At 35.5% G+C, this 15,704-nt stretch overlaps 2 protein-coding genes across 4 annotated transcripts in view; both read right to left on the bottom strand.

Moving 5' to 3' along the window:
* LOC129786570 (nuclear pore complex protein Nup88) overlaps positions 1 to 15,704 on the bottom strand; it is an 850,897-nt gene that overhangs the window by 394,799 nt on the left and 440,394 nt on the right. The window lies entirely within an intron of this gene.
* LOC129786597 (zwei Ig domain protein zig-8-like) overlaps positions 4,492 to 15,704 on the bottom strand; it is a 61,859-nt gene continuing 50,646 nt past the window's right edge. For 2 of the 3 annotated variants that reach the window (XM_055821716.1, XM_055821717.1), the window contains exons 5-8: positions 15,453 to 15,647; positions 14,371 to 14,498; positions 9,558 to 9,726; positions 4,492 to 6,544 (exon numbers count right to left, since the gene is read on the bottom strand). In XM_055821716.1, coding sequence (XP_055677691.1) covers positions 6,393 to 6,544; positions 9,558 to 9,726; positions 14,371 to 14,498; positions 15,453 to 15,647 — 644 coding nt within the window. In that variant the 3' untranslated portion in view covers positions 4,492 to 6,392. The remainder of the gene's footprint in view (positions 6,545 to 9,557; positions 9,727 to 14,370; positions 14,499 to 15,452; positions 15,648 to 15,704) is intronic. The other variant, XM_055821718.1, reaches the window with a different exon arrangement.

Below are 15,704 nucleotides of genomic sequence, written 5' to 3' on the forward strand. Positions count from 1 at the left end.
TTTGATACTAAGTTGAGTTAAATCGGACAAGCGGTTCAAGAGATATGGCTCTTAGAACTTTTCAAATTCAAGAATTTTTCAAATGGCTATATCTTCTAAACGGCGACATAGAATTTCTTTATTTTCGGACTGATGAAAGATATTGAGTCAGACTACAACATATCAAAAATTCAAGGAAATCTATGATCGGGATTCTGAGATATTGCCCCTTAAAGTTAGGCAATTTTTGTTTTTGTTTTTAGCGTCTCTTGTGGATGTTTTTGAAACTTGAAATGTTCTAGACAGTTGTAGGGCTTCTCAATACCTTTCATTTGATACCAAGATGGTCAAAATCGGTCAAGCCGTTCTCGAGTTATATCGAAAAAACACTTTTTGCTTTAGGCCGCCATATTTGCTAAACTGCTTGACCGATTATCAAGTATGAGTTATCGATGAAAACGTCTCACTGAGCTCTATAACATACTAAAATTTCAGACCTCTAGCTATAAGGGAAGTGGTTGACGGTATTTCAAAATGGCGGACGGCGGCCATCTTGGATTTTGAAAATACGAAAAAATGAAATTTTACACCCACATTTCTATAAAAAACTTCAAACCGGAAGTCTCTATCTGTTACCGTTCTCGAATTATAAGGCAAAGTTTGGACCAACGGAAGGCCGGCCGGCAGGCCGGCCGGATCAAAAATTTTCCACCACCATTTTCGTAATGTGGGATGTCTAAAACGTGCTTATACTAAGTTTGAGCCCGATCTGAGGTGGGCGGTTTTTCCGATGATTACAATACTTGGTATGCCACGATTGTGGTATACCAACTAATAACGTTCTTATGGTTCTTATGTATTGTACATTGTATGTTATGATGAATTTTGATAGTGATAATACTTTAATGCTGCATTTAACCAAAACAGGAAACATGTGGGTGTATTATTTAGATTTATTATAAGGCCTAGGATTGTGTTGTGAGTAGTACACGCATGTATGAGCATGATTATTGTTAATGATTGCAGAGGAAAGCGTGTTTATTTGATAAATAGAAATTTTGTTTGTTATTTCTGCATTATAAGCAACCTCCCCTTCCCTCTCACAATGTTGCTGACATGAAATCAATGATGAGCATATAATTTAATTATATTTTTGCTTTGATATAATGCCATGGATTATATAGAGCAGAAAAATGTGATTCACCTTTTTTTTCTCTCTCTCCATGTATGTACTGTACATTCTGTGCTAACAAACAGGCCGTTGTTTATTATTTTTGTCCCAAACCAAAAATGCGGAGTTTAATGCATGAGCTGGTGCTGTGCAAGGATATAAATGGTTATTATTATAATGACGGAAACGCGATTTTGATGGGGATATTTTTAAATGGGACATCTGCAGGCTTGCATGAATGGGGTATCATGAACTTATTAGGTACACACACAAAAGCCGTTTAATTCAATTGTGAGGGGGAGGGGGTGAAAGTTCGCCCATTTCATCTTTCCAACAATATCCTTAGCCCCTGCACAGCATCCTCCTCTCTTGGTCATCATGCTAAAGTGAGAATTGAGGCCTCATGTGCAAATGGGAATATTTGCAAAATGTAAATTATAGCCCCTCTCCGGAGGAACATGCAGTTGAAGTGCTATTCATACAATTGCCGAGATGACGACAACGCATGGTGTCACATACCCTTGTATATGGAATAATTTCAATTGTTTGTCCGACAATTCACTTAAATCCTTCCTCTCAATGGTATTCAAGAGACGCCCCGCATGCATGCGCTTATGTCTTCTTCGTAATAACCTTGTGTAATATTATAGGCATTTTGCTCAAAGACTGCAATGGTTGCAATCGTGCAGTGGGTGCAGTGATACTTAATTTGTATTTAGTATTGCCTGAGATTCTCATAAAAAGCTATTACTACATGGGCTTTGTTTAATTTGGACGCAATAATCATTAGTTTATTTTGTTTTTAATTCATTGTTTTTTTTTTGTAGCTAAAACTTTGTGTTAAAGGTTGAATGATGAAATTAAGTATCTTTGTAATTTAATTTGGGAATTCAAAAAGGAAATTCACATAAAGAAGTAAGAGTAAATCAATGAGCTAAATCGCAAGAAAAAAATTTTTTATATTACATTTTAATACAACCTTTAAGTATAGATCTATATCTCTGTGATACAACGTCATTAACCCTTTAAGGTCCGCGCCTAAACTGCTGGGCCAATTTTGGAAATTTTGCAATTTTCCAACTCATTGAGCCGTATTATACACATTTGGGTTAAAAAAGCAAATTTTTCTTCTTATTTATTCCATTTATTAGATTCAAGTCGTTTTAAACTAATCGGAAAATTATAAAATAGAAAAAAATGCTGATTATCAAAGTGCGGAAAATCGTGCAATTTTTCTCAAGTTTGATGCAAAAAATGTACTATAAAGGAATTAATTGAACGAATAAAAAAATATGTCTTGGAAAATTAATCCTTTAGCTTTATACTGGCGAAGAAAGCATCAAAAAATATTAATTAGAAGTATGTCTAAAAAATCATTTTCATTTTGGGGCAGGGTATGACCCAAAAAACGTTAAAGTGTTAAGTAAAATTGTAGACTTACTTTTGCCTACAGGTGCGGAACTTAACTTATAAATTAGTTAATTATATTTTATTCTTACCTTCTCTTTCTTTCTACATTCTTATATCCTATCTTACATTTTTCAATGAGCTTCCAAAACACTTTGAAAGGATATTTCTGGCAATGAATACCAGAAACTTTCTCAAAATTATTTCTAGCTTCTTCCATTTTGTTTTGTATCAAATTTCTAACAGCTAAAATTGGTCTGAATGAAACTTTTGAGCTTTCTGAGCTTTTTCCTTGATTAGAAACAAAACAGTTAGAGATATATAATGTAACAACATCATTGCAGCCAATTTTGGAAGGTGCATTTTGCTTATCTAAGCGAGAAATTCACGCAAACAATTTAAACCCAATAATCAAGTCTTATTCACTTTTTGGGATTACTTGTGTAAACTATTGTGACAATTTGTGCACTTTGCACATTTTATACTTATTGAAGATTGAATTGACTTTGGCATCTCAAGAGCGTGTGTATGTGGGGTTTACACGAGAAGATGGGGCAATCAGAATGGAGCTCTTCAACCAGAGCCAAAGTTCTGCGGAATAGATGGGAAAGGGAGTGGGTGGGGGAGAGGAAAAATGGGTGGTGGAATTTCCACTTTAGTGTATGACCACAACACATAGAAAATTGAGTGTGGAAGAAAAGCTTTTAAGTAAATTACACCATGTTCACTCTTCCTCATTACACACCATCCTCCCATTGGAGATCCTCTCCGTATTTTTTTTGCGCAGAATATCGCTCTTTGGGGGTATGTTGTGCAAGTACTCTCTTTTCCTCATCCTTATGTCGTCCCATAAAATATTCCGAGGTTATCCTACAGTGTGTGTGTGTGTGTCATTACAATAAAATTCCAACAAACTAATTTTCATGTGCATCATCCACAATGTAAATTTATTAGTTGGGTAGAATTTCACTCTGTTCCTCATTTTAGAGGAGACTTCTTCTATTGTTAAGTTTGATGGTAATGTGCTTGAGAAGAATTCTTTCCTGGAATCACGCCAAATCTACGAGAGACTTTCTAAGCACTTTTCCATGGAGCTTTTGTGGAGAAGTATTTAAAATATTCCATTCAATCCTTATTTTTTCCTTCTACTTCATGTCCTACAAATTATGTTTTGACTTTCTTAGCTGCTTTTCGCGCTTTTCCTCCTTTTGAGGGGTTCCAAGAAAACAGGCTTGTACGGGTTGTTTGCTACTGTATGAGATCTCTAATGGAATTATGCAGAGAAATAGGGCCAAAGAGGATTTCTTTGCAAAAAAAAAACATCTTTAAGGGCTGTAGTCCAGCATGAAATTATGCATAGAAGAAAATAATTTATACTGTAATTAATTTTCACCTTCTTTTTCTCACCTTGTCTTTTATTTTTCCACACCTAAAAAGGGAAATCTTCATAACTTCTCACGCCCTTAAGGTGCGGGAGGTGGGAAGAGGCTGGTGGAGTGTTCCAAGTGATGAAAAGTCCTCCATAAGATGAATGGAAATTTATTCCTGTGGAAGATTTTCCCTTCATTTCTCTATTTAATCCAACCTCATACCACATTCGTACACAAAAGTCGACGATTCTCTCACCTGAAAAGGTCGACGGCACCGTCAACTGGTATGAGAGGGGGGTAGTGGGCATAGGATCGAAATAATACAATAATACAGACAAAAATTGAGCCAAAATACAAGCCATGAGAAATCCCTCTGTGTGTGTTGAGAAAATCCTTCGAGAGCTTTTTCCATTCTCTTTCGCACTCCTCAAATTTCCACCGCACTGTTTTCGCCTATCTACGGGATTTTGGCTAATGTAAATGAATGGAACAAGGAGCTAAAGGTGCGCCAGAGGAGAGGACTATGTGAGTATAATACGAGGGTATAGTATAAATGGTTTTGTGAGTAAAGCCATGGGAAAGGTGCTAGTATGAAAATTTAATTAAAATGCGTCTCATTTGAAACGAAATCATTTTTATTTGGTTGTTTTTCTTCTCTCTTGTTCTTTTTTTTCTGTGTGTTGGAAAAAAATCTTTTACATTTAGAATTATACATTTTTTTCTCTCTCTCTGTAATATTATTATCATTATTTATGCTTTCATTTTTTTATGTTTCACATAAACTCTTGCTTCTCTGCATGTTCTCATATATCCAAATGAGAACATTCTTCTCCCCCTTATACCTCTTCCCATCTACATTATTATATATACAATTAATAAAAATGGTTTCTCTTTATTTTTTTTTTCAATTTAATTTATGTACAACGATTAAATTACACTTATTCAGGGCTTTTAGTGTCATTTTTTTATGATTCATGACAAATTCCACACAGTTTAAATAGTTTTTTCATCTTTTAAAATGCATTTTGTATTTTTTTTTCTTCGTTTTCTTTTGTCTATTTAACATTTTTTTTCCTGTGATACCTGTAGTTAAATATAAATACCTAATATATTTCTTTTCTTTTAATGTTCATAACATCTTTATGTCTCTCTGGGGGAAACTGCTTTGGGGGATGATTTATTTTGGTGAGATACAGCCAAAGAATGTCGTTTGTTGCAAAAATTATATTTTCTCTACAGAAGTTTTCTACTGTTTTCCGGAGTTTTATATATAATTTAATTGCAAACAATAAGACATTTTCCCGCTCTATTTCCCAAAATTAATAACAAATCTTTTAAAACACTTTACACAGCCCACACAGCCACGCCCTGTTGGACCTTTCTTGTAACAGAGCACGGTCTCGAACGGCATTCTAAATTTTAGAGCATCTCAAGATGTTTTTGCTCTATTTTATTTTAATGGTTTTCTTTGAAAATCTTCTTTTAATGAAAGAAAAAAAATATTAATGGGCAGACTCGGACTATAGTTGAATAAGTTTCAATCAAATAGAACTTTGAATGTGAAAAGAAATCCAACAAGAATGAAATACTTGAAAGAAAAATCTCTTGTTTTAAATCTTTTTATTCATTTGAAAAGAAAAAATCAAGATAAAAGAGAAAATGGAAATACTTTAAATGAAAAAAAAAAAACAAGTTGCTGATCAAATAATTTATTTGATTAACTTTTCCATTTTTTTTAACGTCATTTCGCCATTCCTGCGCATTATATATAAAATCATTATACATAGTAAAAGGTTGTGTTGTACATAGATTTTTTTTCTAATTGATAATATTGTTCATTTCTCTATAGAAACTTTTTCTGCTTTAATCCTCAAATTCACCTACAATAGAGATTCCTTTTCAAATATCCTATTAAAGATTTTTTTATTACTCATCAATAAATTCATTTTTATTCCAAAAATCTTTTTCAGTTTTCATTTGATGGAAACTGAGAGATTTTTTTTGCAATATATATATTTCTTTTTGTTCTTAGTGGGGGATATTTCGCGAAATATTCCATTTTCCAATTTTATTTTTATTTGAATTTTAAATTTAATTACGAGTTCTCTTTTCATACGCTTTTACAATTGAAAATATCCTCTCTTCTTTCAACTTTATATTTACACAAAACCGTACTTATGTGGTAAAACTATGGAGTTAATAATTAAATTTTCTTTGCCATTCCCCTTCCCCCGTACAACACTCGCTCCCTCCACCATCGACCTCTCCTCCTTTCGGAGAACTTTGATGGGATCTCGTTGGTGAGAGATACACCGACAAAGTTTGACGGAGACGAATGGGGTGGGCGCATATACATACATATGCATACCCAAGAGAGCTTTTGGGTTTTGCGGGGGGTATGGGGAATGAGAAAGAGAATATTGTAGTATAGTTTAATTTATACCGTGTACATATATATAATTTTATCACCGTAAATGACTACCAGAATGGAGTGATTGGAGACCAAGACATACCCTTAGATAATTGTAAATGTTTGATATAATAATTAGTATTGAGATACATACACAGCTGCTCGATAGCCCAGCTGAACCAGTCTGCATTGCTTCGGGACGTTCCCCTGCAAAAGGTATCAAATTGAAAGTCAATCATAACGCGTCCAGTTATAAGAGTTGGTATACCACAACGCGGAGGGGTCAGTCTATGCGTTGTAATTTAATTCATGAGCACTATTAGTAGGCAAAGTTGATTTTTTTTGTAAAACTCAGAAAATTGAAATATAAAAATGCACATATCTCAAGTTCTATTGCACATACAGAAATTTCTTGACTAGTTTTGGAAAGGTATTGAAATAAGCTATAATCTGACATATATTTCGATACATTTCAAGGTCACCTCCAGAACACAAAATGGCGGATTTTTGTTCTACCAAAACAGTTTTTTGCACTTTTCGTCCTGAAGGAATGGTTCTAGATGTTTGTGATGTTCCAGAAAGTTGTAGAGTTTTGCAAAACCTTTAATTTGATACCAAATTGAGCAAAATCGGACAATCCGTTCAAGAGATATGGCTCTTAGAACTTTTCAAATTCAAGAATTTTTCAAATGGCCATATCTTCTAAACGGCGACATAGATTTTCTTCATTTTCGGACTGATGAAAGATATTGAGTCAGGCTACAACATATCAAAATTTAAAAGATTTGCCTAATGGGGATTCGGAGATATTGCTCCTTAAAATTAGGCAATTTTTGTTTTTGTTTTTAGCGCCTCTTGCGGATGCTTTTGAAACTTGAAATGTTCTAAACAGTTGTAGGGCTTCTCAATACCTTTCATTTGATACCAAGATGGTCAAAATCGGTCGAGCCGTTCTCGAGTTATATTGAAAAAACACTTTTTGTTTTAGGCCGCCATATTTGCTAAACCGCTTGACCGATTTTCAAGTATGATTTGTTAATGAAAACATCTCACTGAGCTCTACAACATACTAAAATTTCAGATCTCTAGCTTTAAGGGAAGTGGTTGACGGTATTTCAAAATGGCGGACGGCGGCCATCTTGGATTTTTAAAATGCGAAAAAATGAAATTTTACACCCACATTTCTATAGAAAACTTCAAACCGGAAGTCTCTATCTCTTGCCGTTCTCGAGATATAAGGCAAAGTTTGGGCGACCGGCCGGCAGGACGGCCGGCCGGCCGGCAGGCCGGCCGGATCAAAATTTTTCCACCACCATTTTTGGAATGTGGGTTGTCTAAAACGCGCTCATACCAAGTTTGAGCCCGATCTGAGGTGGTCGGTTTTTCCGACGATTACAATACTTGGTATGCCACGATTGTGGTATACCAACTAATTCATCATCGAAATATGGAAGCACAACTATGTTATATGATTTTGGGAGAAGGGTGTGGGGTTAGGCAGGCAGTTGAAGGATGGATTGAATGGGTAAAATTTACAATTGAAACCCAAAACCAGGCGAGAGCTTGAGTATGTATAATAATCTTTGAGTTGAAAAGGGGGATATGCAATGTAAATGGAATTTGTATGTAACATTTACCATTCAATGTGGTCAATAGATGCGTATAAGATGCATATGTTGCGGAAATTGTAGATATGCAATTGTTTGAATAATGCATTCATGTTCAATAAATCCACATAAACCATTTTCCTCATATCGCTTAGACAAAAGTGAGGAAGTCAATTTTGGATAAATTTTCATCCGCATGGAATCATCAACTTTTGCCATTATGTCAGCTTCCAACTTTAACCACTACTGTCTGACATTTTATATATAGCTGGCTAAAGTAATGGAAACCACAGAGCATAAATAATGCTAAAAGCATTGGGAGGTAATGGTCAATTTGCATTTCAGTTTGATTGAAATTTAGACAAATTTTGAGCTAATTTTAGATGAATGAAATTTCTGTGGAGGGCGAAAAATACACTGCAAGTGTCTCAATACTTGCCAGAATCTTTTAAAGTTTTGCCTGATTAATTTGACTTTAAAATTTTTTTAAATAAATAATTTACTTCACTTATTATTTTTTCGATGAAATTATGAGAGATTAAAAATGAATAAACTCCCTCATAATGACGTCATACAAGAGAGCTTCCAACTATGAAGCTTCTAACATAAATCCTGTGTGAGTGAAGAAAATCCCCAAAAATCGAGGTCAGGAATTCGACAAATATGCGAAAGTTCTTTGCTTTTTACGAGAGCTTTGGAAGTAAAAAAGCTGAAATAATTATCAAACAATTTAGTGTAAATTCGGATTTCTTTTGAAGCTAAGGCGGCAAAACGAGAAGCACATGGATCTAAAAAAAATTTTTAAAGAATTAACCCAGATTTATCCAAGGATTTTCTTTTTAATTTTTGCGAAGTCTGACTTCAAGATTGTCTAAAAATCTAATTCTAAGCCAAAATTCTTGAAATATTGAGTTTGAGATTCTAAATTTTTATTCCGTTTTCCTCAGGCTTTACAAAGTGCTTTAGTCTTGCTTTAGTTATTAGTTTGGATATATTATAATATTTTTTAAAGTTTTTTTTTAAGAATTATAAAAATTAAATTGAAATATAAAAAAAATACAAAAAAAATTACAATTCATCTAAATAACTAAAGCAAATTTTTAATACAGTTTGTAGGCCTAATGAAGGAGAAAAATCTTTGAAATGTCGAAATATTTAAATAATTGATCATTAAAAAATAATTAAATTTATTTGTTCTAAATCTCAGGATTATATGTAGCTTTCTTGTTTAATATATTCGGAAGGAATTTAATCTCATATAAACCACCAAACTGATAGTTTGCATAGTACGTTGATGATATGCAGAGGTGTATTTAATGTATTTTCACAAGATCACGTTCATCACACTTGCCCACAACTACCTCCCTCACATATCCTGATTGAAAGTTATTGAGTGTTGCGTGTAAGGTGCTCAAGGGGTGGTAAAGTCCCATGTAATTAGGTGACATTTCAGGGTAAGGGTTGCAACATACACACACATCCTGGGTGAGTGAGGATATGGGTGGTGGAGGAATGATAAATTGTGGCCAAGAGATGGGGAAAAGGAGGCGGCAGGCATGGGGGGTTAGATGAGGGATTGTACAAGCATTCTCTAAAGTGAATATAAGCCATACCATTGAGGACGTGCACTCGAACACTCGCCACATCCGCATTTGATGGGCTGCACGAGTATTTGCCGGAGTCGGTGAGCTCAGCATCCTGGATGAGTAGGTAGGAAGTTGTTACTTCACCCTTTTCAGTGATTACAGAGACACCGCCTCGTGTTGAATCGTAGCTAATTACCTGGAAAATTAAATGTTTTGTGCCTTGTCATTGCTTGCGGATGCAGAAACATCATCTTTGGATTACATTCCTGACTGAAATACTAATTGTACATGTACATAATATACATACATAGGTACAATTTATTCCCGTAGGATAGAACATTGTTAATCCCTTTCTCTCTCTCTCGTTTGCTCTTTCCTCATGTTATGTGTACACAAGTATGCATACATACATATATTGTGTATGACCCAGAATAATTATCCAGATCCTGGAAAATTTTTAAAGTCCACAAAAGGTCGGGAATTTCCGCAATACGTTTTCCCCTATTTTTCCATGATACATATACACGTAAATAAAATAAAATTTGAACTATATCTCTCTTGTCATATCAGTCATCCATTGATAAAATGATTGGCATCCTTTCCCGCTACAGAGAGTGTTATACATTTTATGACTTCTCCATATTTTCCCGCACATTTCCGCCACCATTGTTGACCAATATTGCGGGTGGGGGAGGGTGGTGGAAAGTATACAAAGATTTATTGGGCACTTTTGTTCGCATTCATAAACATTCGGTGAAAGGATCTCCTATTGAACGAATGGGTAGCCTAATAGGAGTCATTTTACATCAGGTGGAGACAAATTTTTTCCAGTTTTCTCTGTCCCATTCATTTCCCGTATTGGATAAACTTTTACCCATTTTTTATTGCTTCTCTCCAGTGGGGAGCTTTTTTTTTGTACCTCACAGAGAAAGGTGATATCGTTTATTGGGAATTTATTGATTACACGAGGGAAATTGCCAATGCGTGACTTTTTATTTAACAAAAAAAAAATCAAAATGCTATATTGGTGTGGATTCGATCGAAAAACATTTTTAGAGCAATTTATAAAAAATCATTTGACACCCTTAAAGTCAAGGGGTGTTTATCTGAGAGAAAATATTCGGATCTTAGGAAATATTCGATAGATTCGCAAAAAAGAATCAAAAAAGTCGGCAGATAAACATAAGTTTTTTTTTTAAGTTAAAAAGGATACAGATTAAGGAGCAAAAGCTTTTAAAGTAGGAACTAAATTCAGGCTTAAAAAATACTGAATTAAAGCCAAAAAAAAGTTATTCACATTTTAGTCCTAAAGAAGCTGACATTTAGGAGAAAAGGTACTTGAAAGGTTCCTAATTTAAGTCTAGAAAGAAAGCAATACATTCAAGCTGAAAATTTTGTATTGGTTCTACTAGTATACTAAAAAGATTCAGATTTAAGACAAAAAGCTTTAAAAAGTTTTTCGTCGAAGCCTAAGCAGTACTAAATTCAATCATAGAAAATAATAAATTAAGACCTGAAATATATTACACTAAATTAAAATCTTAAAGTGCTAAATTCAACCCGAAAAGAAGTTTTCAAGATTTTCAGTTTCAATATAAAATAAAATCCTTAAATCTTCGGATAATTCGCCAAACAAAATCAAAATATTCGACAGATAAACACCCCTTGCTTAAAGTCCTTTTCATTAAAAGCTTTTAATTTATGTTGAAGAAAAAAACGTCCTCTTCCCATTGGTTAGAATTTATTTTAATCATGTAAAGTGAGCCTCTTTAAGAAATTCAACAAACTTGTAAGTAAAGTAAGAAGAAAGGAATGAAACCTTATAAGAAATTTTTATTGTTTCACAGGGAGCATTTAGTACTAAAAGTTCCACGAGGCAAGAAACTTTCCCACCTTCGAGGTGCGTAAGGTGAGACCGAAAAAATTGAAACGAATTGACCCAGAGAAACTTTTCTTATCACTTGTCTGTGCTACCGAGGCCTTAAGGATAAAGGGGATAGAGTGAGGTGCGAAGAAATCTGATGGCGTGGGATTTTCGCTATTTTTGGTTTTGAGCCCAAACTTTATTTATAGGTGGGATATTTTTTCATCGGCACTCACGTTTTCTCCCCCATTGGACAGTGTAGTAGTAGCATACATATATAGGGCATTCAATAAGCTTCCGTTTCCTGAATGAGAAATGAGGGTGTGTGAGAGAAAATATATTGGATGAAGTGGTTGGTTTTTCCTCGGGAATCCCCCAAAAATATGAGAAGCTACTCAAGGATGGTCGGATGGCATGTAGTTTAGTTCAGGAATAGATTAAGGTGATCCATCAATGTTGTGTGACTCACGCAGTGGACATTCAACTGGAGCATAGGTGGGTGGGTGCGGAGGGAGGATGCAGGAGTGATTGACCGGGGTATTTTGGGGTCAGTAGGAAGACGTGGGGGTGGTGTAGTTGCTTCACTGCGGTAAGAGCAAGATGTGATAAACCTCAGACGAATTTATTAAATTGAATGATGGACACGGTCACTCTGACACATTGCTCCCTTGAGTGGAGGTTGCTTTTGCCACAGAGAGAGTAAATTCCGGTATAGGATTCCTTGTACAGTGTATGTATACATAAATAGATCCACCACACAAAGTAAGTCGTCCCCCTGCTCCATTTTGGGTGGCACACCGGGATTTTAGGAGGGTGTAGAAATTGTCCTTCTGTTCTTGGGGAATTAGGTGAAATGCGTGCGAAGGCTGTGGGAAGATTCTCTCTTATACATTATCACGGGAGGGATGGCATAATTTATTGAATACTCTCATCCTTCAATCACGCCAATTTAGTCAATGGCTCCATAGATTCTCTCTCCATGTCTTGTATGCCAAAATTCGCCTATATACGTGCAATGATATTAGATTTATTTTTATGGCATTGAGTTGAAGTGGAACAGCATCATCAAAATGAAACCATCTCCATTTTAGTGGAACGTATCACATTTTGGGCAGCAAAAGGAAGGCGGATGAAAACAAATCCCAAAAATTCTCCCATCACATTCTATCTTGTCATGGGGAGGCGGCTGTATGGGTCACACACAAGGCCAAGGCGGACGTCTCACAGAAGTTGATGTCCGTATCAGGGGTATGAGGCAGGGGTGGAGTACACCACCCTCACCACTACGGAAGAATTGAACTGAGAGTGGTCTATAAACAGAGAGAAAACTGATCAATAATATCATCATTAAGTTCACGTTCCACTTTGTGTCTCATCTTGCTGTTCTCTTTGTAAACCATTCGCTCCATTTTCCCCATGATTCTCATACAAACATCCAATTCTTCCCAAGCAGATTTCCCAAGAACACTTGTCGGGGTGTCCGAAGGCGCACGCTGGAGGGTGGGAATGTTGGAAAAGTCGTAGAAAAGATTCCGCAAGAGGTTGGTATGTGTTGAGTTAATTCTAATCACGTCCTATTGGATTTTCACTCACAAATCTGCTGAAATTCGGTCAATTTTAGAATAATCACGACAACAAAATAGATTATAAAAAAGAAGACCCTGCATACATACATAAATTCCATATATAGGTCACTATATACAGAGCCTATACGGATTTTCTTTTAAAATCGAATTTCCTTTCGTTTTTCAGAAGATCTAATTTTCATAATAAACTACATTACACGGGTCTTCAATAAAATTGCCCAAATATATTCTCTGAGAAGCCTTGATAAAAGCTCACGCAGTAGAAAAGAAGTTACAAGAAAACTGTTGAAAGCTCTTATGATAAATGGCCGCTAAATTGATAGAATGAAATGTTTTCCATTTGAAATATACTTTGTCTCACTTTGTGAAGTGCCCTCGTTGACATAATCCGTCGTTTTTCTTTGGCTAAAATATATCCACAATTTGGAGCCTACGCAATCCCAAAAATTGCTCAAGATGAGCGAGTGCCGAAAGTCGAGGCATTGTTCAGTAAATCTATGTGGATTTATGTACGATATGTTCCACTTCAAATGCTCTCTCGTATGCCATTTGCCTCTCTTAAAGCTTCTCTGCAAGGGAGCTTTTTTCCCACATCTCTTTTTCGCAACATGTCTGATTGAATGAGTATTTGAAATAAGATGAAATTGCTATTGAGTGTGATATTGTGATTTTTCTCACATAGCAACTACTTTCTATTACTTTCTATTTCTATATCAATAATTAAATATTTTCTCTGCAAGAAATCTCATTCAATCATACATGAATTATTTGTATGTTTCATGAACATTTATATTGCAAGTATGCTCTTTGAGTGAAATATATTCTAGACATAGGAGAAGAGCAAGAGGATGATACTTGAGTATGAAGAAGAATGATGTAAGACGCATAATATGTATCAAAATTCACTTAAATATTCATAAAATGTCTTATGCCAAAGAGGACAAAGACTTTTGCAACTTTTTCTCAAATACACAAAGAACTTTTAAAGTAAATAAGATTCTCACAATATTTACTTATATCTTATATTAATTTAATAACGTAGGTACTTTACTGTACAAATATCTATAGAAGAATGTTGTAAATATATACATAGGTAGGTGCTCAAATACCTACCCGATAGGCGATTTCGGTTGGGTAAATCAATACAGAGAAAATTGATTTGAGATAGGTATTCAATTCTTGCGATAAATAGAAATTTGGGCGTTTGTCTGATATGATTTTCCACATCATTTTCCCCAATAAATTTAACCGAAATATCTTGAGCATTGTGGGTGGAGTTACGGGGAAAAGAATGTACGAGAGAGAGAGAGAATGAGATTAATAATAAAACCTTTGAATGATAAATTCAACTCAATAGCAAGGGTATTTTATTCATACATAGTACACTCACCTCATCTTGATGATACCAGAAAATGTATGCTGGTGGCTCTGGGCTGAAGCGAATGGCACACGTTAAGTTTATCGTGCTACCTTTGTCTACGTAGAGATCTGGACCACCTAGAATTGAGGCTGTTGGCACTGTGGGTGAGAAATGATGGGCGTTAGAAGCATTTAAATACGAATGATGACTATTTGTGAGGTGAAGCATGTTAATGGCACAGGTTTCTTCGTTAAATTAAGCAAGTATTGACTTGATGTCATTGTAAGATAAATTAAATGAGGGTATATGTAGGGGTTATGTCCCCAAAGTACACCACCCTCTATCTGATTTGATCCACATTATTCAGCCCCAAAAATATGATTAGTGACGATAAAATTAATGTGGTTAAAAGGGATTCATAAAATGGCGATAGAATAGAAGCTTTTTTTCTATGTTAGCAAACAAAAGCTCCGAAAGCTCTCTCATTACTTTGTAAGTTTTAAGCAACTGTAAATGGAGTTACATCACGCTGTATGGTGGTAGTTTTGTATAATTTTAATATATGTAGAAAAAGTCAATGCAATTTTGCCATAAATGTAATGCATTATCTTAGTTATACATAATAAAAGTTATCTCGCGCGCTGAGAAAGTTTTGCATATATGAATAAGAAAGACACATAATGAGGAACTTTGTTAATTTCCCCCAGAACAACTCCCATGCGTGGCGTTGAAGTATGAACAGTTAATATATGTTCAAAGAGCGAGAGAGAGTAAAGGAAAATTCGGAGACAATGGAGTTAGAGTTGGCGGAGATGTAGGTGGGTAGACAATGTTTGAATTAAAGTTAGAAAACTGTTTTAGATAAGAGACATACAAGAGTTTAGGGAAGGAACTTTTGCAGAGGGTGGTTGCCTTTACCAGAGGTGAGTGATGACAAGGATATAACACTTGTTAGCTCAAATGCAAATTGTTGGATCATTCGTTAAAGTGAAGGAACACCAGAGGGGGATGGTTAGAAGGGTGGTTAGAAGGGGGACTATGTGACAAATTGTCTCTTGCGGTTAGATCAGGAGGACACAAATTGCACAAAGAGAGGGAATCACGTGGGCTACCATTGAAGTGTGGAGAACCATTTGTCTGACGGTGGTAGTAGCTGTTCCAGCTGGTGGGACCCGAGGGTGGATACCAATTTGGGCGGTGATGCCGTGGCTGCTGATAGGGGTATGGTGGCTCCGGGCGATCATTGTAGAATCTCTGTGAAGGATTTCCACCACCACCATAGAAGTCATCGTATTGCTTCGATGGGTCTTGCAATGAGAAAAAAGACATGGGGAGCACACGATGAGGGGCCAATTATGGAGAGA

Source organism: Lutzomyia longipalpis, chromosome 1 (genome assembly GCF_024334085.1).
Source record: "Lutzomyia longipalpis isolate SR_M1_2022 chromosome 1, ASM2433408v1".
NCBI classification, from domain to species: Eukaryota; Metazoa; Arthropoda; class Insecta; order Diptera; family Psychodidae; genus Lutzomyia; species Lutzomyia longipalpis.